Source organism: Desmodus rotundus, chromosome 7, assembly GCF_022682495.2.
Source record: "Desmodus rotundus isolate HL8 chromosome 7, HLdesRot8A.1, whole genome shotgun sequence".
NCBI classification, from domain to species: domain Eukaryota; kingdom Metazoa; phylum Chordata; class Mammalia; order Chiroptera; family Phyllostomidae; genus Desmodus; species Desmodus rotundus.
In genome coordinates, this window is record NC_071393.1 from 116390800 (window position 1) to 116413011 (window position 22212).

At 44.1% G+C, this 22212-nt stretch overlaps 2 protein-coding genes across 19 annotated transcripts in view; one reads left to right on the forward strand and one right to left on the reverse strand.

Moving 5' to 3' along the window:
• The first annotated feature begins 7185 nt into the window (after positions 1–7185).
• EIF2B2 (eukaryotic translation initiation factor 2B subunit beta) lies at positions 7186–13281 on the forward strand. Of its 3 annotated transcripts, none has more exons than XM_045201244.2 (8): positions 7186–7412; positions 7532–7652; positions 7802–7950; positions 8863–9026; positions 9668–9763; positions 10338–10475; positions 11464–11530; positions 12726–13281. In XM_045201244.2, the coding sequence occupies exons 1-8, from the start codon at positions 7250–7252 to the stop codon at positions 12881–12883; spliced, it is 1056 nt and encodes a 351-aa protein (XP_045057179.2). In that variant the 5' UTR covers positions 7186–7249; the 3' UTR covers positions 12884–13281. The 3 variants fall into 3 exon arrangements, with proteins under 3 accessions (XP_045057179.2, XP_045057180.2, XP_053783803.1); XM_045201245.2 differs by having other exon boundaries at positions 7191–7412; positions 8863–8918; XM_053927828.1 differs by lacking the exon at positions 10338–10475 and having other exon boundaries at positions 7191–7412.
• Positions 13282–13356: 75 nt separating this feature from the next.
• The window catches only part of MLH3 (mutL homolog 3), a 33568-nt gene continuing 24712 nt past the window's right edge, over positions 13357–22212 (reverse strand). For 8 of the 16 annotated variants that reach the window (XM_045201241.3, XM_071222069.1, XM_071222068.1 and 5 more), the window contains 3 exons: positions 21442–21593; positions 19950–20287; positions 13357–15795 (listed from right to left, as the gene is read on the reverse strand). In XM_045201241.3, the coding sequence (XP_045057176.2) occupies positions 20165–20287; positions 21442–21593 (275 nt within the window). In that variant the 3' untranslated portion in view covers positions 13357–15795; positions 19950–20164. Of the gene's footprint in view, positions 15796–19077; positions 20288–21441; positions 21594–22212 lie in introns of those variants that run through there. The other 8 variants (XM_071222067.1, XM_071222066.1, XM_071222062.1 and 5 more) reach the window with 8 other exon arrangements.

Here is a 22212-nt window from a genome sequence, read left to right on the forward strand (position 1 = left end):
ACCCAATTTTATCATCTGTAGCCTTGCAGAACCGTAACCACAACCAAGAGACTTTAACTGTACTATTCTTTATGTCACTACTTTATCCCACGCCCATCCCAGGCCCCCGCCCATCCCTAAATGCTGGCAACCACTCATCTACTCTTCATCTCTGTAATTATGCTACTTCATGAATGTCACATAAATAAAATTAGGTAGTATGTATGCTTTTGAGAATGGCATTTTTCACTCAGCATAATTTCCTTGATGATCATCTAAGTTGGCGCACGTGTCGAGCCATGTGCCATGGTGTGTCTGTACGACAGTTTCTTTAAAAATTAACCCATTGGAGGACACCTGAGTGGTTTCCGGCTTTTGGTTATTATGAATAAAACTGCTTTGAATGTTCATGTACAAATTCCTATTTGGACATAACTGCTCACTTCTCTGGAATAAATGACCAAGAGTACAATTGCTGGCAGGTATTATAAATCCATTTTTAGTTTTTAAAGAAACTGTCAAACTATTTTCCGGAATGATTGTATACAACCTGTTTTTTTTTTAAAAAAAAGGTTTTATTTATTTATTTTTAGAGGGAGGGGAAAGGAGGGAGAAAGACAGGAAAAGAAGCATCAATGTGCAGTTGCCTCTTGCATGCCCCCTACTGGAGGCCTGGCCTGAAACCCAGGCATGTGCCCTGACTGGGAATCGAAACGTGCCCTTTGTTTCACAGGCCAATACTCAAACCACTGAACTATACCAGCCAGGGCTACAACCTGCTTTATTTTTTAAAAATATATTTTATTGATTATGCTATTATAGTTGTTCCATTCCCCCCCCTTTACTCCCCTCCATCCTGTATACCCCCTCCCACCCGTATTCCCCCTTCCTCAGTTCATGTCCATGGGTTGTGCATATAAGTTCTTTGGCTTCTACATTTCCAATACTATTCTTAACCTCCCCCTGTCTATTTTCTACCTACCATTTATGCTTCTTATTCCCTGTACCTTTTCCCCCTTTCTCCCTCTCCCCTGCTGATAACCCTCCATGTGATCTCCATTTCTGTGATTCTGTTCCTGTTCTAGTTGTTTGATTAGTTTGTTTTCTTTTTTTTTTTTTTTAGGTTAGGTTGTTAATAGTTGTGAATTTGTTGTTATTTTACTGTTCATATTCTTTTTCTTAGATAAGTCCCTTTAACATTTCATATCATAAGGGATTGGTGATGATGAACTCCTTTAACTTGACCTTATCTAGGAAGCACTTTATCTGCCCTTCCATTCTAAATGATAGCTTTGATGGATAGAGTAATCTTGGATGTAGGTCCTTGCCTTTCATGACTTTAAATACTTCTTGCCAGCAGCCCCTTCTTGCCTGCAAGGTTTCTTTTGAGAAATCAGCTGATAGTCTTATGGGAACTCCTTTGTAGGTAACTGTCTCCTTTTCTCTTGCTGCTTCTAATATTCTCTCATTATCTTTAATCTTGGCTAATGTAATTATCCAATGCAATCTTGGTGTGTGCTTCCCTGGGTCCAACTTCTTTGGGACTCTCTGAGCTTCCTGGACTTCCTGGAAGTCTATTTCCTTTGCCAGATTAGGGAAGTTCTTCTACATTATTTTTTCAAATAAGTTTTCAATTTCGTGTTCTTCCTCTTCTCCTTCTGGCACCCCTATAATTCGGATGTTGGAATGTTTCGAGATGTCCTGGAGGTTCCTAAGCCTCTCCTCATTTTTCCAAGTTCTTGTTTCTTCATTCTGTTCTGGTTGGATGTTTTTTTCTTCCTTCTGGTCCCAACCATTGATTTGAGTCCCAGTTTCCTTCCCATCACTGTTGGTTCCCTGCACATTTTCCTTTATTTCATTTGTCATAGCCTTCACTTTTTCCTCTATCTTGTGATCATACTCAACCAATTCTGTGAGCATCCTGATTACCAGTGTTTTGAACTCTGCATCTGACAGTTTGGCTAGCTCTTCATCGCTTAGTTGTATTTTTTTCTGGAGCTTTGATATGTTCTTTCATTTGGGCCATATTTTTTTTTGTCTTGGCACATCTGTTACATAGTAAGGGGCGGAGTCTTAGTTATTCCCAGGGCGGGGCAACCCACGTTTCTGGGTTGTGACACTGTATGTGGGGTGGGGTCCAACAGGGAACACTGCCACGTGTTCAGCTCTCTGCCAGCTTTTGGTCACTTCCAACACTACCCACCACAAATGGGCCCCTCTGGTGTTGATTCCCGGGTGTATGTGTGTGTGTATGTTCTAGGACCCTGTGTGTCTCTCCAACAAACTCTCCTGCTGCCGCCTCAACCCCCACAGTTTTTTTCAATCAGAGGTTTGAGGCTTTATTTCCCCGCGCTGGAGCCCTGGGTTGCACTGTCTGTCTTGCTCCCTAGTTGTTCCTCCCGGTTTATCTGCACACAAATGTGGGACCGCCTGGTCCACCAGCTGCTGCCTCACCTCTCTGCCTGGCTGCCTGTCACCGACCCTCCTATTGGCATGGATGAATGTTTCTTCTTCAACTCCTTGGTTGTCAGACTTCCATACAGTTCGATTTTCTGTCAGTTCTGTTTTTTTTTTTTTTTTTTTAATTGTTGTCCTTCTTTTGGTTGTGTGAGGAGGCACAGTGTGTCTACCTACACCTCCATCTTGGCCGGAAGTCCTCCAACCTGCTTTTTAAACTTCATGTGTTGTCAACATTTCTCCTTATCATTAAGCATTTTATGTCATTAGATATTCTTCTAAAGTATGATATTTCATTGTGTGGCTGTACTATAATTCCCTAATTTTGAATATTTAGGAATTTTTGTATTATAAATAATAAAGTAAAAATATTATTGTAGATAATACTTTGTTTCTATTTCTGATTATTTTCTTAGAATAAATTTCTAGATGTGGGCACACTAGTTTAAAAGTTATGAATGAACATTTTAAAGTCTTTTGCTATGTTTTTCTAAACCACAGGTGGCAAACACAAGGCCTGTGGGCTGAATCCAGCCCTCCACCTTGTTTTATCCAGTCCACTGCCTTGTTTCTACCTGGCAACAGCGCTGGGGTCCTTTTCCCTAGTTAAGGAGTAGTTACATTTATACAGCCCTGAAATTACATCTCGCCTTTTGAAGGCAACCAGGAGGCTGATGTGCTCCCTGGTGAATATGAGTTTGACACCCCTGTTCTAAATGGTCCTACTGAAAGGTGTTTCAATTGCTGTGGGGGTGTTAAAATCCCACAGCAATATGAGGATCGGGCAAAGTTTCTAAAAATACTAATATTGCAACATAAATTGCAGTCAAAGAGTTTGTATACTGAATATATAAAGAGATCTTACAAATCAACTAGAAAAAGATAACTACCCAATTCAGGATGATTTGGGCTGCAAGTGACAGAAAACTCAACTCAAAATTATATAAGCAATGGAGAAATTTATTGTTTAACGTAATAAAAAGTGTAAAGGTAGGGCAAATTTCTGCATTTGTTGACTTCACACTATGACTTTAATAAAAGGCACTTCTGTACACAGACTAACAGTGCAAGCTCTGAAGCTAGCTCAGCTCTTCCACTTACTGGGTGTGTGACATTGAGCAAGTTAGTTATCCTATTTATGCCTCACATTCCTCTTCTGAAAATGGTTATATTAAGAATATACTACTTCACAGGATTGTTGTAAGGATGAAAAGAGTTAATATATGTAAACTACCTATTAAGTGTTGATATCAAGAGTCTAGGTTCTGTCTGCTCTTTTTTCTTCTATCCTGCCATCCTCGACATGTTAACTTTATCCTCTGTCTGGAGACTGTCACAAGACAGCTGCAGTAACTCTAGGCATCACATCCAATAAAACTAGAGATAGAAGAGACTAAGTAGTCTTCTCTGTTTTTTTCTTAAGAACAGAAAACCTTTCCAGGAATTCCCAAATGGACCTCATTCATATTCCACTAGATAGAAAATGGGTTATCCTACACCAATCTGTAAAAAAGGAGAAAGGACCATAATTGGTCTAGCCAAATCAGGATTTACCTGTAAGCTAGAACCACTTACCCTCTCCATAGAAATGGAACAAAATCAGTTCTTTTAATAAGGAAGAAAGAAATGAATGTTGGGCGGATGACCAGAATGTCTATCATACATCACATAAGGAAAATGGGCAAATCATATATACCAGCAATTCATAAGAGAAGAAATACAAATGGTAAATAAACATGAAAAATGTTTATCATGATTAATGATTAATGAGAAATACAAATGAAAACTAATTTAAAAAATTTTCTCTATCAATTTGGCAATGATGAAAAGAATGATAATCGCCTATATCACATATATAAGGTGTGTAGAAATAAGTCTTACACAAGATGTGCAAGACCTACATAAAGAAAATTATAAAATTTTACTGAACCACGTTAAAGAAGATCTAAATAAATGAAGGCATATATGATGTTTATGGATTGAAAGCTTCAATATCTTAAAAAAGTAAATTCTTCTCAAATTTATTTAGAGATTTAAAATCAAAATCTCAACAGAATTTTTTTTGAGGAATAGACAAGTTATTAATAAAATATGTATGGAAGAGAAAAGGCTCAAAACTAGTCAAGACACTCTTTTTATTAAAAATTTATTTATTTATTTTATTATCCTTACCTGAGGACATTTTTTTTATTGCTTTTAGAGAGAGAGGGAGAGAGGAAGTGACATCAATGTTGGATGTTGGCTGCCTCCTATATGCAGCCTGGACCAGGGATCATGGGCACCCAGACTGGGGATTGAACCTGCAACCTGCTTATGTGCCTTGACTGGAAATCAAGCCTTCAAGCCTTCAACCCTTCGGTTACAGGACAACGCCCCAACCAACTGAGTCACATCAGCCAGGGCTAGTCAAGACACTGTTAAGGAAAGGAATATTAGGCCTGGCTGGTGTGGCTCAGTGGTTGCGTGCCGGACTGTGCAAGGAAGGGTAGCTGGTTTGATTCCCCATCGAGGCACATGCCTGGGTTGTGGGCCAGGTGTGGGGCAACAGATCAATGTTTCTCTTGCATATGGATGTTTCTCTTTCTCTCTTTCTTCCTCCCACTCCCCTCTCTCTAAAAAAAATAAAATATTTAAAAATTATATAAAAAAGAAAGGAATATGGCACTAATTTTTCTTTTACCAGATAAACAAAACTTTAAAAAAAATCAGACAATAGTGATTAATGTGATATTGGTTCAGTGACAGACAAATTAAGCAATTTTTATGGGTCCTTTGTGGATTAAAATGTTGGTGGATAATTTTGTGATGATATGTAAGTCATCACACCTCCTCCCACCTCCCTCTTTTGGTCTTGTTGCCTCCATAGTCTCCACAGACACAATGATAAAAGCAACCAGCAAGAGTCCTTACATAAACTCTTCACGACGTGGAGGCCTCCAGACAGACTCACACACTACAGAAACTTGACATACTACAGTGGTAGTACTGAAAGTCAAGGGGAAACAAAAAATTAAATAAAATTGGATTTCTACCTCTCACCTTATATAGAAAGTAATTCCAAATTATGTGTAAAGACACGATTTTGAAGTATTTATAAGAAAATATAGATTATGTTTATGACTTTGGGTTATACACCTCCATCTTGACTGGAAGTCTATAATTGATTTTTGTGTATTGGCCTTGTATCCTGGCTTAACTTACCTTTCCATTTTAGGAGGCTTTTTTTTTGTTAATGTTCATTCTTTGGGATTTTCTATGGAGTTGATGATGTCTTCAGTGAACAGGGAGTTTTATTTATTTCCACTTGTATGTTTTAATTTTTTTTCCTTCCCTTATTGCAATGGATGGATTTTAACTATGATGTTAAATAGAAATGGTGAAAGTAGACATCCTTGCTTTGTTCTTGGTCTTAGGGAGAAAGCAGTTTTTCACCATAAAATATGATGTTAGGATTTTGTAGATGCCCTTTATCAAGTTGAAGAAGTTCCCTTCTATTCCTAGTTCTGTGAGTTTTTAAAAATTAAATGGCTGTTGAATTTTTCAAGTGCTTCTTGCATCAATTGAGATAATCATGTGCTTCAACTTTTTAGGTTGTTAAAAAACCTAAAATGGTTTGTTAAATTGATTGATTTTCAAATATTGAAACAGCTTTGCATTACAGATTTAAATTCTCCTTGGTATTATGTATTAATTCTTTATGTACTGCTGGATTTGTTTTGCTAATAATTTGTTGCAGTTTTTGCATCTGCTATTCATGAGGGATACTTGTCTGTAGTTTTTTTTTTTTCTTGAACTATCATATGATTTTGGTATACATATATCTTTTCAGAGGGCAATTTATCAATTGTAACAAATCTTTAAAATGTATGTGTCATTTTATGTGTCAAAAGATTCCACTTCTAAGAATTTATCTTAAGGCAATATTTAGAGATTCTCATTACACACAGGCTTTGTGTTCAGATAGCCCTGGATTTAAATATAACTGCATCCACTTACTAGCTGCTTAGATTCTGTGGCTCTGTTTCCTAATCTGTAAAATAAGGACAGGAGGACATATCTCCGAGTTGTCTTAGATGAGACAATTCACATACCGTAAGCTATGAGTAAATGGTAGCTCTTGGTATTGTATTATACTGTACAGCCTCTGTATTCTGTCCAAATGGAAGAACACTGTCTTTGCTCCTATGTTAGCTCCCACTTTTAATCTTATTTTGGTGGGTATGGGTCTCCTCATTCTTGATCCCTCTGTCTTATCTTGGGTGAGCTAGGCATTGGGAACACAAAGGCATACAAGACAAGGTCCCTGACCTCAGGAGGCTGAGTCTATTAAAGAGGCACCGGCACAAACCCTAAATTATAAAGCGGGGAGGGGCCTGCCCAGGGGGCAGCGGGCCCTGGACGTGCTTTCTGGGCGTCTGTGTAAGGACAATGGGACTGTCACCGGAGCTAAGGGACCAGGAAAGAAGGCCACAGCTTTTCCAGGATGGCCTCAGGTAGTACTGTCAGCTGAAAAGACAGGCTGTTCCCAGACCAACGGGACTAACCACTCTCTTGAAGTCCCTCGTGTCACCTCTTCAGCGACTGAGGAGCCAGCAAAGGCCAGCTCCACTTCTGTCCGAAGGCGAGCAGATCCTCAGCGGTAAGGGACCGGAGCTCCACGTCTCTGATTGGCTCAGGCAGCGAGGGGCGTGGCCCGCCATCTCCCACACTGGAGTTTTTTCGTGGAGCGGAAGCCGACCTGGTCCGCCCCGGAAGTGCAAACCCGAAGAGACTTGTTGGAGTGGATTCCACGGTCACCGCGGCTTCTTTCAAGATGCCAGGAGCCGCGGCCAAGGGCTCGGAGTTGTCCGAGAGGATTGAGAGTTTCGTGGAGGCCCTGAAGCGAGGCGGCGGGCGGCGCACCTCCGAGGACATGGCCCGGGAGACCCTGGAGCTGCTGCGCCGGATCATCACGGACCACCGCTGGAGCCACGCAGGTAAGGCAGGCCTCGCTCCATCGCGTCCTTCGCCACTTTGCGTTCCCTGCTCCCAGGCGGAAAGGCACCCAGGCCTCACCGCGCGCTTGTTCCGCTCACCTCTCTGGCTTGGATTGCAGGGGAGCTGATGAAGCTGATCCGCAGAGAGGGCCGGAGGATGACGGCCGCGCAGCCCTCAGAGACCACGGTGGGCAATATGGTGCGGAGAGTGCTCAGGATCATCCGCGAGGAGTACGGCAGGTCAGGTCCACGTCATGGGTTCCGGCTTGGATCCAGTGACCCTTTTTTGCACGAGCCCCCATCTCTGCTTGGAGCCTTTATTGGAGCTGAACAGGTCTTGTTACACATCACACGGCCTTCACACCTTCTGCGTCGTGTTGCCTCCACAGACTCCACGGACGCAGCGACGAGAGCGACCAGCAGGAGTCCCTGCACAAACTCTTGACATCCGGAGGCCTGAGCGAGGATTTCAGCTTCCATTACGCCCAACTGCAGTCCAACATCGTTGAGGCAATTAATGAGCTGCTTGTGGAACTGGGTAAGAGCCCCGGTCCCTGGTGGGCACGACAAGTTGCGGAGACAGGGGAGAACAGCAGAAGACCTTGAAGTTGTTCAGCAGCGGGGTTGGGAGAGGACGCACACTCTGGCTCTCAGAGGTCTCCCTTCCGTCCTGAGCAGGAAAGGTGGGAACAGGTGGTAGGACTAAGGCAACCTCTCTCCGTTTCCTTACAGACCCGCCCTTTGCAGCGGACTGCAGATCCTCGGTGGCAGAGACTGCCTTAGGACAGGGCTTTGTTTTCGTTTTAAAGGAGATGAACTCCCTGAAACCATGGCCACTTAGACCATCACGAAACTCCCTCACTCACACCACCTCCATTCCCCTTGTTGTTGTGACCAAGGACACCTGCAGGCACTCACTGCAATCAGAGTTCCCTGGGAGAGGAAGAAGCTGTCTGTGCTTCCCAGGGCACAGTGGGACTGTCTGGGCCCTGGGCTGCTGCTTCCAAACTCCTCCCCTATTTTTCTTCTGTGGCTCCCTTTCAGGTGGAGGTGTTGTGGCCACCTTTTGGAGGATTTTTTTTTAGGTGGGAGTTCTGTTTACCCCACACTCAGCACTTGAGGGTTGCCCAGATTGGACCGTTTCTTGCTTGAAGTCACTGTCTTCAAAATCGGTTGTAAAGGAGAGGGGGGCAGGGCAGGGCAGGGCAGGGGGGTAAGTTGGGAAGGGGTACTTACTGCTGGGGCAGAGTGCAGCCTGAGAACTTGGCAGATAGAAGATCGCAAAGGAGCAGGATTTTAAGAAAGCGTGACGTTTCCTATTAAATTTGTGAAGCCTGTGCTGCGAGGGCCAGCTGGGCGGGCACACACCCTGTGTTGTGTTCTGTCACGTCTGTCTGTGCTGTGGCATGGCGGTTTCCTATTTTCTTTGTAAAACGGGCTGTTCTTGCAGAAGGGACAACGGAGAACATCGCAGCCCAGGCCCTGGAGCACATCCATTCTAATGAGGTGATCATGACCATTGGCTTCTCCCGAACAGTAGAGGCCTTCCTCAGAGAGGCTGCCCGGAAGAGGAAATTCCACGTCATTGTGGCAGAGTGTGCCCCTTTCTGTCAGGTAGGGGGCCTGCTGGAGCTGCCAAGGAAAACAAAAAGTGAGAGAATGAAAGAGTGACGGGTGGGATCCAGGTCGACCTTGAATTGATTAGCAAGACGTTGAGAAGATAAATAAAACATGAAGGGAATTTGCAAGTTGTTCATCCTGGGAACTTTCTTAAACATTGGTTTAAGGAAGTTGGGTGAACTGCTGGGCCCACGAAAAGATCAACATTGGTTTCTTTCAGGTATCAAAACAGGGTAAATTACCTTGGGGATGACCGAGTCTTGGCTTGACCTCACTCAATCCCTCGGTAAATTATAGGTTTCAAAAAAGGAAATATGTAAGGAAATAAAACGTGGCAAAGAAGGAGCCAGGGCTCTCGCGTCCCGATGCCTGATTGTGCAGACAGGTAGTGTGTCCGGTTCTGTGGTGGCTCTGCTGCTGTAGTGGGAGTATTAAATGTTTATTAGCTTCCTCTGGGCCTCTTGCAGCTTACCCGAGAATACCGACCACAGGCGGAAAAGCGAGGTAGCTATGTGTTGAGACCTGCCTGTTGCATGGGCCCGGGATCACAGAATCCCCCAATCCAGTCACATTTGAGCGGTCGTTCCCGGTCTCTCACCCGTTGTCCCAGCGTCAGCCCTCCTCTCCCGTTGCAGGGCCATGAAATGGCAGTCAATTTGTCAGAAGCAGGTATCGAGACAACTGTCATGACTGACGCTGCCATTTTTGCTGTGATGTCGAGAGTCAACAAGGTGGGTATATTTGGTGTTCTGTTGAACTAATGAGGATTATAGCTCTGAAATACTGATTTTTATTGTCATTTTTGTAATATCCATGAGAAGAGCTTCTGGCACCTTTTGAAAGTATATACTTGGGCCTTTTTCATCTATTAACTGAATTCTTTTCCCTTTGTCTGTATCATTGTTCCTCATTTGCAATACCCTCTTTGTGGTTAAAGCGTGAAAGAATAAAGTGGGACGACTCTAAGCAGGTCAGCCAGTAGGACTCCCTCTTATGCCCAGAGAGCTCGGCAAAGGTGGATGGAGAATGAGAAAGACCTGCTTCTCGGGAGGTGCGGTTTTTAGAAGACGAGGCTACAGGCAGCAGATACTGCAGTTTCTTGTCGTGGACCACATTCACGCTTTCCTCAGGAACCCACTTTGAAGCTAGGACTGGTGGTCCTGAGCCTAGAATCTCTTTCCCTCTACTGCTATGTGACCCCTCAGGATGCCAAGACTCAGGCCTGAGCCTTTAGGCTCTTGTGCCCAGTGGCCCTTTTAAGGGTTTATCCCCAGATGGCTCACATTTTTTTTTCCTGTCTCAAAGGTGATCATTGGCACAAAGACCATCCTGGCCAACGGTGCCCTGAGAGCTGTGACAGGAACGCACACTCTAGCACTGGCAGCAAAACACCACTCCACCCCCCTCATCGTCTGTGCCCCTATGTTCAAGCTCTCACCACAGGTACGTCCGTCTGCCTTAAGCCAACAGAGAGATGGAAGCCAGAGTGTGGGCTTGATCTCAGGGCCTTCAGCCTGCTCACTCTGGGGCTTCTTTTTATCTGCCTTTACTCAGTGGATTAGATGCAGTAGAGGCTGGAAAAAGCTCCAGGAGTCCCGATCCAGGAAAAACAATTAATATTTATAACCTGTCAGCTTTAAGAAGTCGAAATTGTAAGGTCAAGACAATACATAGTTGGGGGCGGCCCATTGTTTACATTGCCACCACTCCTCATCACCCTGACCGCCTTTCAGAACGCCAAGCAAGTTACATTTAGGAACATACAATTTGTTTTGTCTCATAGTTCCAGGGACTGTCTTCCGAAGCCTGAATACAAGCAGTTACTAAGTGAAGAGTCATTTCATTAGTGATAAAAACTATTTGCTTTAAAATACCAATCTATTTATAGGTCTCTTTTTTAATTGAGATTTAATTCACATAACATACAATTAACCATTTTTAAATGTGCAGTTTAGTGGCTTTACTGCATTCACAGCATTGTGCAACTACCACTCCCTAGTTTCAGAATTTTTCATCATCCCAGAAAAACACCGTGTACCCATTTTCTCCCTTCTCCTCACCTCCTAGCAATCACTAATCTGCTTCTGTCTCCACGGGTTCGCCTGTTTGGGAAATTTGACATAGACGGAGTCCACTGTGCGCCCTTCTGTTTCTGACCTCCTGCACTTAGCGCGGTGTGCCCCAGGCTTACCTGGGTCGTGGCACGGCTCTTGGCCGTGTACTGTTCCTGTGTACGGGGGGGAACCACGCGTTAGCTGCTCACCCGTTGACGGGCATTTGCGTTTTTGCTGTCTGTTGGCTTTTGTGAATAATGTTGGTATAAACACGTGTGTACACGTTTCTGTGTGGACCTGTGCTTTTTATTTCTCTTGGGTATATACCTAGAGATAGAATTGCTGGGTCTATTTTTTAAAATTTTTTTCTTTTCTAGTTCCCCAATGAAGAAGATTCATTTCACAAGTTCGTGGCTCCTGAAGAAGTCCTGCCCTTCACAGAAGGTACAGAAGTGTGCTCACACACGCGTGCACGTGTGTGTTTGGCCTTCGGGTTTGGGTTTGAGTGCTGCCAGGTTGCACTTTTTGCCATACTTGTGGGGAGTGTTCTCCTTGGCAGCTTAGAGTGCCTAGAGCCCTGATCTAGTTTAGGTTCATTTTGTTCCACAACTAATATGTTTTAGCTGAGGTGCTGGGGCCATGGCGGTTTAGATTGCCCAGTATTGACTGGGTTCGTTTTGCGTGTTGTTTGAGACACGGGCGACAACCCCATGGGTTGTTTTTAACTGCTGTCGGGAGTCATTATGGCAACGTGGCTGCCCGAGGAAGCGGACTCTGAAATGTTCCTACTTGTAAAACTTGCCTGTAACTTGCCTATAACTGGATACCTCTGTGTGCTGGGGCCCCTTCTCTGACTTCTGAAGGCAGCAGCTGTGTTCAGTGAGCCTCATCGATAGTTAACATGGTCTTAAACACCCTCTGGGAACGAAGCGTAGTATCTGGGGTGGTAGTTCTTCAGTTGAATAACTTCATTTATTTAAACATGCATCCTTGTAGAAATGTTTATGTCTGTCGGGCACCCACTGTGTGCCTCGCACTTCCTAGGCACTAGGGACGCAACAGGGAACACTGCAGACGGGCCCTGCGCCCACAGAGCTTCCTTTCCATTGCAGCAGATGGCCAAGAAAATGTCGGGTCGTGGGACGTTCTAGGGGAGAAGCAAATAAGGATGATGAGGTGGAAAGTGGCTGGGAGGCTACCTTAGATGGGGGCATCTTAATGAGATGGCATTTCAGCTGAGTTCTGCATGCATGGGGCCCCATGTGAAGATCAAGGCGGTGCGGAGGGCCTGAGTTGGATACATGCTTAGCCAGCTGGAGAAAGGTAGCCATATGGCCAGAAAGGAGTGAGCAAGAGGTAGAGTGGTACGATTTGTAATTAGTGTGGTGTGGTGGGGAGGGGCCAGATCTTGAAGGCTGCAGCCCCCAGTTTGAATTCTAAGGGCTAAGGAAAGGCATTGAAGGGTTTTAATCAGGGAGTGTCATGCTCTGAAGTCATCTGTTGTGGTCTGCGTTCCGCTGCAGCTTCCCCTTCCTTGGGGTAGCAAGTATGTCTGCATTATTGAGCCCCGAATCTATACCGCTTAACCATTAGAGCAGGATCCTCAGTTTTATACTCATCGTGTGTGATTGCCTTTCAGGGGACATCCTGGAGAAAGTCAGCGTTCATTGCCCTGTGTTTGACTACGTCCCCCCAGAGCTCATTACCCTCTTTATCTCCAACATTGGCGGGAATGCTCCTTCCTACATCTACCGTCTGATGAGTGAGCTCTACCACCCTGATGACCACGTCCTGTGACACCGCTCGTCCAAGCAGAACTGCTTAGGCCGACCCAGAATGGAGAGGAGACTTCAGTGCCGCTGCTGGAACGCTCTTCCTTGTGATGACTGGGGTCAGCCGAAAAAACTGGGTACTGTTTCCTGCCGTTTTAGTCATCCCACAACAAAGATATGCGCATCTAGGACTGTTTTGGGTTTTTTTTTTGTCCTTTCAGATCTTAACGGAGCAGCAGGGCTTGACGTATTGATTTTGGAGCTTCTTAGTGACATGGGGTGTCTGTTTCAGGAACTTAAACTTTCTGGTTCACTGGTGTGTTCAACATAACACTGAATAGCTTGCTGGGATACAGGTTTTTGCTCAGAAATGGCGACCACACCTTTTCGTAGGCTGTGCCAATAAAAGCTGCTCAAAGGTTCCTGAGTTGGTTTATTTATTGTTCTGCTCCGATTGAACCGCCTGAAGCAGCAGCAGCAGAGCCCTTGTTTCCATAGAGGGCTGTAATTACAAGTAGCAGTCTCAAACAGAGAAGTGCAAATGAACGTATTTACAGTTTCATTTAGAATTTACTGGAAATGGCCCCAAACAATTTGTTAGTAATTCTAAGACGGTGGTTCTAAAACCTCTGATCATCAGAACCATCTGGGAGCTTAAATAAACAAACATTCTTGGGCTCCATCCCAGACCCACTGCATCTGATCTCCAGTGGGGGGGGGGGGCACCTGGGAATCCGTTTAAAGCTCCCCAGAAAAGGACCCTCTCGTGTACTGTTAATAGGGTTGTAAATAGTGCAGTGTTTTCCAGGGCAGTTTTGAACCTGCACGTGTACAATTACTTGTACGAGCACACAGGTATATTGTAGCAGCTGCAGTGTCACAGCCTACGTGTCCAGCAATAGCGTTTTGTATTCTGTTAGTTGAACGCAAGAAAGGTTTGAAAATCATCATGACGTACCGTGGAACATCATGTCTCCACTGCGATCGAGGTTTCAAAGGGCGGCTTGAGGGCAGTGTCTGGATTGAAGACATCTTGTCTGCTGGTTCACCCCGTATTTAATTTGAATTAGTTATCAATATTTAATTATCTGGAGATTGCATGTTAAACCATTTAGATTTCTTGATTCTTTTGAGAACTCAGAAAATTTGGCGATTCTGGATCCACGTTCCCAAGAGGCAGCAGCTGACTGGAGTTGGGTCAGAAGGAAAACCTCCAGTGTTCGGCAGCTCCTCCTGGGTCCATCTAGCTTGTGTATCTGCTGGACCCTGGCAGGCATTTGCTGTGTGAGCCTTGTGTTAGTGAGTGTGTTAGATCTGTAAGGAAGTCCATTTCACACTGTTAGTTAAAAGCAAGCTGCAGAGTAATATGCATAATCTGATCTTTCATTAAGACAAAACGTGTACTTGCAGAGGATAAAAGTCTGGGAGCATAACACCAAACAGCAGCAAGCAGGAAGCCATCTACTTTTATTTAGTATGTTTCTATATTGTCTCCTTATTTTGTGTACTCCTTGAGTAACTACATTTTTAAAGAGTCTCTCCAGGTAAACCAGGTGGTGTGTGTTGGGGAGGCACTAGCATAAAGCAGAAGTCCCAGGCAGACTTAAGTACGCAGGGAACCCCCTGGAATGCTGGTCACAAAAGCTGGCCTCCTGCCTCTTGCAGTGAGGGGGAGGTGGAGGGGTGGAGCTAGCACCAGGAGTCCTCACGTTTAACAAGCACGCAGAGGCATTTTAACAGGTGATTTGGTAACCACGCTTGGGTTAACACTGGCCAGAAGTACTCTTTCGATATCTGCTCCAGAGAGATCTTTGCCTTAGGCCTTGTCTTTCCTGAAGGAGGAAGAAAACAAGATCTGAGTCAGTCTAAAGACTGACCTGAGAGTCCTGTGACTCAGAAAAGCCTGACTCACTCAGGCCTCAGCCTGGCAGTGATTCCTCAGAGCATCCAAGACCCCAGGCTTTCTCAGTGAAGTGGCTCACAGCTGCCAATCACGAGCAGTTGTCTCCTCCGAAGGCACCAAGTTTAACAGCAGTTCACTTGGGTATAATTGTGTGGTCTGGAGTAAGAGCAGCAGTGAGTCAAGGAACTTAGATCTGTTTCTGGCTCCAAAAATGCTTTATGATTCTTGTTCTTTGTGCCTCTTAGTCTCTGGGTTTAAAATTAGCACCAACATCCTTCCCAGGCATGACCAAGGTGGATGAAGGGGAGAGGCTCGCTCTCCCTTGGTCGGCTCCTGCAGCGCCTAGAACAGAACTGCGTAAGTGCATATTCTTTAGACTCTTTAGGACCTCAAGTAAATCCCGCAAAGCTATTTACATGCCTTTTTTTTTCCTATTTCCCTCTCTCCCTTTTCCTATTTGAGGAAGAGTGAGTATTGGAAAGGGAGACCCTGATGTGAATGGGGGAAAGCTGCTTTGTGCCCATCACTCTCCACCTTTGCCGGCAGGACCCAGAGACTCATTAAAAAAAAACCCAACAAAACTATTTTAGCTTAGAGATAATTAAGAGAAAGAGGATTCCATGGATGTGAAAGGCTTCCTATGCCAAATAAACCCAGTTAGATAACTTACTTAATACAGTTTATAAAGACACTTTTTCCCACGGTTTGTATCTTCCAATTTGGGCGGAGGGCAGGAAAGGCACAATTCTTGGAACTCAAATAAGGAACAGAAATTCCTAATTTAGCCTCAGAAGAGAAATCTCTGAAAAATAGTCTACCAAGAAAAACTCAGAAGTAAAGTGATACCTCAAAGAAAAAAATGCTGGTACGCACAGGATCACAAGTTTCATAGATGGGCTTCAAAACCATGTCTCAAAGCAATCTGTTGCATCAGCGTGGGGGTTAATGAAGGCTGCCAGTCACACTGTTCCATCGCTGAGCTAGATGGCTCTATACTACCCCTATGCAGAACTCAGCACATCGGAACTGCTCTGCTGTAAAGACAGTACCAGATGGTCACGCGATTGTTGCAAAGACCCCCATACTACCCACCTGTCCTTGCAAAACTCCCTCTGCAGACATGCACCTCTTTGACACAAAGGAGCTATTTCGAAATGTGCCTTGGAAGTGTTTTATATCTGGTCTGCTTTGTTTCGAATTACTCTTTTCATTCACCAAAGAGCTGTTCCAGGATATTGTGCAAGTGCCTAAGCAATTGTTATTAATACTAGAGCTACAGACTAAGCTTTCGGCCTTCACAACACTCCCACGGGGGAGGGCAGCCTTTGAGCCTAACCGCGCTTCCAATGATCACTTGATGCTTGTGTTAAATACTGTGCTGAAGAGGAGACTCTCAGTGGTGGCTTTTCCCCCCAGGCATGTTAATATAGAATTAAGACCTGCCTAGAAAAAACCTGACCAGGATTCCTAAAATTCATAACTGAGATGTTAAATTCTTCAGTTTACTACTACAAAAGAGAGGTGATGAAATAACCTTGAATAATGGTAAACTAGTAACAGTAGCTTTATCAGTAACTAAAAACCAGTAACAGTAGCTATGTCCAAACCACTTTTTTGTGGGGATCATCACTGGATACTACTTGCTTTTGAGGTAAACAAGAGCACGTGTTTAGTCAGGCAGGTTGTAAGGGTAGAGACAGGCCAAATTATTTCCTTCAGACTGCTGCTTGAGTCACACTAGCTTACCGGCTCCCTAGATTCCAACACGTAAGACACTCAGATTCCTAACAAGCTTTGATCAGGCTGCCTGAGCTTTATCAGATATTCTGGATAGGACTGAGCATACTAAGACAAATGCGCGTGCATGCGTGGAAAACGACCCAAGTTTGAAAAAATCCTAAGCCACAGGACAACCCCTTTTTTCTTTATATCCCCCACCAGTTCTGATGCAGTGTATTTAGAAGGGACTCAGGGGTTACAGAATGATGAATGGAGGATAGAAGAAAGTGTGTAATTGGTAGTTATCCAGAGTTCTGGTTTCCCAGGCTGCTTTTTCTCTCCTGAGCCTGCCTTTTTGCCACCTCCCTGTTAATGAGCAACTCCGGCTCAGAAAGGGTGAAAATAGGCGGGATATACAGTGGCAAACGTACCCATCAGTTCTTGTCCTTACCCTGCGTTTGTGAAGAGTTTTGATGGAAGCGGGTGGCACTTCAGGTGGGAAACAGGGACAGAGTTCTTCGTGCCAGAAACTGCTGTTCCCCCCACCCCGATATGCTGTTCCCTGTGAAGCTTCAGCCGGGCTTGGTTGGCAGTGCTCTCTAGGAACTGACCGCCGCGTCCGCGTCCGTTCGCACTTGGCACGGCTTCTGCAGCCCTGCACGTCTCTGGACTTGGCCCGCTGCCGCACTGCCCCATTCCCACTGCCTTGTTTTTCCCAGTCTGTTGAGCCTGGACCCCAGCTGTTCATTTGTTCTGACCCTTTGCCTTGCTGTGAGGTCTGAGTGCTAGAACCTCTCCATTGTCAACGCCTCGTGGAGTTCCACATCCCCACCTAGGTTCTGGGCTTTGCCCTTGCTCTCTCCCCAGTCCTTCCCCTTCCTTCTAGCCTACCCTCTGAGCTTCCCGATACTGGCTCCTATTGCCATCTGTAGCCTTAATTCTGACAGAATTATTTCCTCTTATCTCAGTGATAAAGACATAGCTGTAACTCAGTGACCCCTAAACCTAGAGGAAGTCACCATATTCTATCATCAGTTTCCTTGCCTCTCTCTCTGACTACAGCTAAGCTTCTTGGAGTTCTGCACCTTTATTTCTCAACAAAAATTTGAAGGATGTTACCAAGAAAAGGCACTCTCAAGAACAGCTTCATTGCACATCTCATCTCTCAAGTTTTACTCTGAAGTTAACAAAGTCTCCACCGGCCAGAATCTAACAAAAATGAACCACTAGCCTTCAAATTGATAAACCGCTAGTAAACTAAGCATGTGCGGGCAGCACGGGGCAGTAATGGGAAGGAGTGCACAAAGTGAAGTCCCATGGACCAGGTGGAAGTTCTGGCTCCCTTAGGGAGGCCCTCCACCAACCAGCTAACACCCCTGGGCCTCAGTCGTCTCACGGCAACAGAGATGCTGGCCTCCTGAGGGCAGCGCAGAGGCCGAGATGGTATCTACACGGCAGCTTATCACTGGAGCTGGAAGACGTGGACGCTGCTCTCAGCGTTACTTACTGGCTGCGTGATCGTAAGATGTCACTTAATATTTTTCAGCCTTAGTATCCCCTCCTGTAAAATGGGGAGAATAATACCACCTTATCTCATGGGGTACTAAGAAATTCAAATAAGATAGGTCTGTAAAAATTATTTTGTAAACCTTAAAAATTATGAAAAAGATGTTGCAGTGAGAATTTCCATATTTGGATTTCCTGACCAGCCTGCTTAAACTGGCCTTTGTATCAATGGAATTATTTTCCATTAATAGATCAGAAAATTTAAATGTATCTTTGCTCTTATGGCACCTGAGTTAAAAACAAAACAGAGCAAAATCCTAACAGGCAATAATGAAAGTAATGTTAGGTTTTTTTTGGCTAATAGGTTGGTTTTACGCTGATGCATGCTACTGAGTTTATAAATTATTAAAATAGTATAATTATCTCTTATATTGACTGATTTAGGCTAGCTAGGAATTGGTTGCATAATTTATGGAGAACTTTCTAATCTCTTATTCTCCAGAAAACAGTGGTTTGGGATTTTAGCAAAACCTTTTGAAACTACACCCCATCATCCTAATATAAGGATTGTAACACTTTTTTTAATCCCACAAATTGGTCTGACCTAAAGAGGTCTTTAAAACTCCCAGGGTAGCTGGCCCCCGTGAGCAGAGACAGCGGTCCAGAGGCCACGACACCCCACTGGGCCTGCAGGCAGAGCCCCCAACAGCCTTGCAAATGCCCTGAAAACACTCCTTTCTGAGGTCATCTCTCCCGACGAAACCGTTTATGCATATTTAGGAGAATAAAGGCCATTTCTAGACAGTGGTGCCTATTCTTCAGGGTTCCAATTATGTAATTCTACAAGGATCCCCTTGAACAGCACGTTCAGGCTCCCCCGAACCTTCTCTGAGGCGCTCACTAATGAATGCAGCACTTCTTTGCTCCTGCACGACTCACGGCAGGGCTGCTGGCAAACCCACTTTGCTCCCATGAGCACAGACCCACTTCCTGTATTTAAAAGTGAGGAAAATAATTCCATTGATACAAAGGCCAATTTGAGCAGGCTGGTCAGGAAATACGAAAGTGGAAATTCTCATTGCCACATCTTTTTCATTGTATAATATCCCAGTTGCAATAAACATTGCCAGCTGTTTGCCTTTTTTCCCCCCTTCTATAGGACTTTATTAAGTCTTATTAACTAGAAATCAGGTCATCTTAATAGGTGGGGGAAATACAAATTAAAAGTGGCATAACAAGCATTTGCAGAAAGATCCGAAATGAAATTATAAGGCCATTAGCTACGCATACTGTAATAAAACCAAGATATAATTTGAAAGGGACCAGAAGAACCCCTTGTCTCCTGTACAAATGTAGAGAACACAGCTGGTTAGGTTAAAAAAAAAAAATGCTGCATTTTGATATGAAAATTGCTTTCACATAAAGAAATATTTTATATAAAGTATAAAAAATATTTAAAAAAAACAATCTCATAGTACTTTCATCATTTTACTAGTTTGAGATATGAACAACAACAAAAAAAACACGAAGAAAAGGACTTTAATTTTCTCTATTCTATCCCTGTCCTTGTTTCTCTTTATCAACGGTTTTTATCCCTACAATAATCTAACTATAGGCCTGGTGGAAGACTACAGGGAGCATTTTTACCGGGTGTAGAGAAACTCTAAGTCTGAAATTTAGAATGTAAAGAGGTAGCGGAGAGAAGTGAAGAAGACTGGAGGGAGGGAGGGGACTAACGGAGCATGACCCTGGGCAGTCAAGGAAGGCGGACTTGATTCCTGGGAGTTCAGCATCAGGTAAATAAACATTAATGCAAATTATGAGGCTGGAAAAAATTGCAAAACCAAACCAAAAAACCCCACATCCCACTCCAAGAAAACCACAAACCAACCAACCAACCAATTAGACAATTATTAAATTTTATCCCTAAATAAGTTACAAAAAGTAGATATTAAAGGGAGACCTCCTGTGTCCGTGGATGCAAATGAAGTGTCTTTAGGCTTGAGTTCCATCTGGCTACCAACTGGATGGATCATCTGCTCAAGGAAGACTGGTATGCTTCCTGGGTGCACTGGGCTGGTTCGGTCAGGACGCTGCTGGTAACTGCTCTTTATGCCCTCTGCTCAGAGGCACAGGGTTAATCTCTCTTCGGTTCTTCACAGATCAATAATCCTGTTCTCATGGTGGCTCACAAGGAGGCATGGATGCATGCAGGCTTTGCCTTGGATCGCATCCTCCCGCTTTTCCAAAGAGACGCCAGGCCTGGGCCATTTTGCGAAGTTTTGCAAGGTTGGGTTTAATCTATGGGAAGAAAGAGAATAGCTCCAATTACCAGCACGAAAACCCAAGCAGCATATATGTACTTCTTAATTATGGCTATTCAAACCTGGATTCAAACAAGACAGAGTTCCTACGATAAGAGGGACTGAAAAGTCTAGATTCCCATCTCCTCAAAAATAGGGACAAAATTTTTCATTGTCACATGAAGCAAAAAAAGTTTTAATGGACTAAAATCTACTGGACGAGTCAGAACACATCAGCACCTGAAAACTCTACGCCAGAAAAGACTTGGCGGGAAAGGTGAGCAAAAGAAAAGATTCTGGAAAGCAGGACAGTCCTATTATGCTCTCATGTTGTTTAAAATTGTAACAAGGAAAGGAAACGTTCTTTAATTTAAATCACTCTGTGACTGGCTGGTGTGGCTCAATGGATTGAGAGCCAGCCTGCAAACTGAAAGGTTGCCAGTTCGATTCCTGGTCAGGGCACATGCCTGGATTGTGGGCCAGGTCCCCAGTTGGGATGTGTGAGAGGCAACTGATCCATGTATCTCTCACACATCGATGTTTCTCTCCCTCTCTTCTCCCTTCCTTTTCCTCTCTCTAAAAATAAAATTTTAAAAAATCACTCTGTGCGTTTACTGAATTAAATCATTGTTTTTGGGCAGCTGAGTAACCAGGGCCAAAGCCTAATGTGGAAATCTCCTAAGCTTGGTTCCCTTGCACTTGAGGATCCCCAAATCTGGCTGCTGGAGGAACTTGGAGATGGCTGCCGTTTCCAGCAAGGTCACCATTTCCAGCAAGTTACTGGCTGTTACAGTTACATTTGCCAGCAGTGAATTTGCTGTTTGTACCAACTTTCTATAATCCCAGAGAACTTCTGCATCTTATCAAACCTGGAACCAGTAGGCAACAGATGTTCAGAATACATCATTTTGTGCATGTGTTAAGCTTAAAAAATACAAAAATAAAATCATGTGCATAGTCTGTCAGTTTAGCCTAAGCTCTACTTTGAATTTGAGCTGGAAGCTGAAATGGTGAGACTTTACATACAACTTTCAATGTGCAATTTTTAAAAATCTGTTTTGCAAAGGATTAAGACATTACATTTGGATAATAGGATCTGAAAAAGCAGCAGCAGCGAAACTTTGGTTTTTCTTCTGCCAGTCACTACTGTACCTGTTTTTCCTGCTCCAAGTGGTCCATGTCGGCCAACGGCAGCATGGACGGCCTCCCGTGAGCACACTGGAACGGCAGCTGGCACCGGGACAGAGCTTCGATGAGGCGGTAGCTCTCCTCCAAGCTCAGGCCATCGTTAAACTTAATGGCCCCTAAACGAAAGAAACAAGAAGGTTATGGTGCGTATGGTGGGAAACCAGTGCCGACCCTGGGTCTGAGCCAAATAGCTGGGAAAAGTAAAATGTTTCCGAGGCTTCTTTCACGTGACTTCAATACTGCTTGAAATTGGCACTTAAGGCTATGGGTGAAGCTGAGGCTTTAGGACTAACCTCTCTCTCAGCTTTTCCTTATGGAGCCCTTGTCTTTCTAATTAATCCCTGTCGGAGGCATTCCTTCACTTACTATGATTTGGTTTTCAGAGTTTTCCCAAAGAGACGAGAGCAGTATTTTTGCCGACTTCTTACAGGTGAATGAAGTCAAGGTCATCTTTTGTCCATAGCAATCTATCACCAAGATCTCTGTTTCCTACAATGTCCACTTCATTTGCTTATTTTTTTCTATTTCCATAATAATCTTCCTAATCTCAACTCTCATACTGTCAATCTTCCTAATCTCAACTCTCATACTGTCAGAACCTGCCTTTATGCATACCTTAACTTAGTCAGCAAATATTTACAAGCGTACAGTTTGTATTAGGAGCCAAGCCAGGCAGCGAGTGAGACAAGGAGCTCCACCCTCGTGAAGTTTATGATCTAAGGGTTTAACAGGTGA

Bases quoted from the DNA above. Each gene is read 5' to 3' on its own strand.
- EIF2B2 (XM_045201244.2), top strand. From the start codon at position 7,250: ATGCCAGGAGCCGCGGCCAAGGGCTCGGAGTTGTCCGAGAGGATTGAG. The intron at 7,413-7,531 runs GTAAGGCAGGCC...CTTGGATTGCAG, and splicing joins CCACCGCTGGAGCCACGCAG to GGGAGCTGATGAAGCTGATC. The intron at 9,027-9,667 runs GTAGGGGGCCTG...CTCCCGTTGCAG, and splicing joins AGTGTGCCCCTTTCTGTCAG to GGCCATGAAATGGCAGTCAA.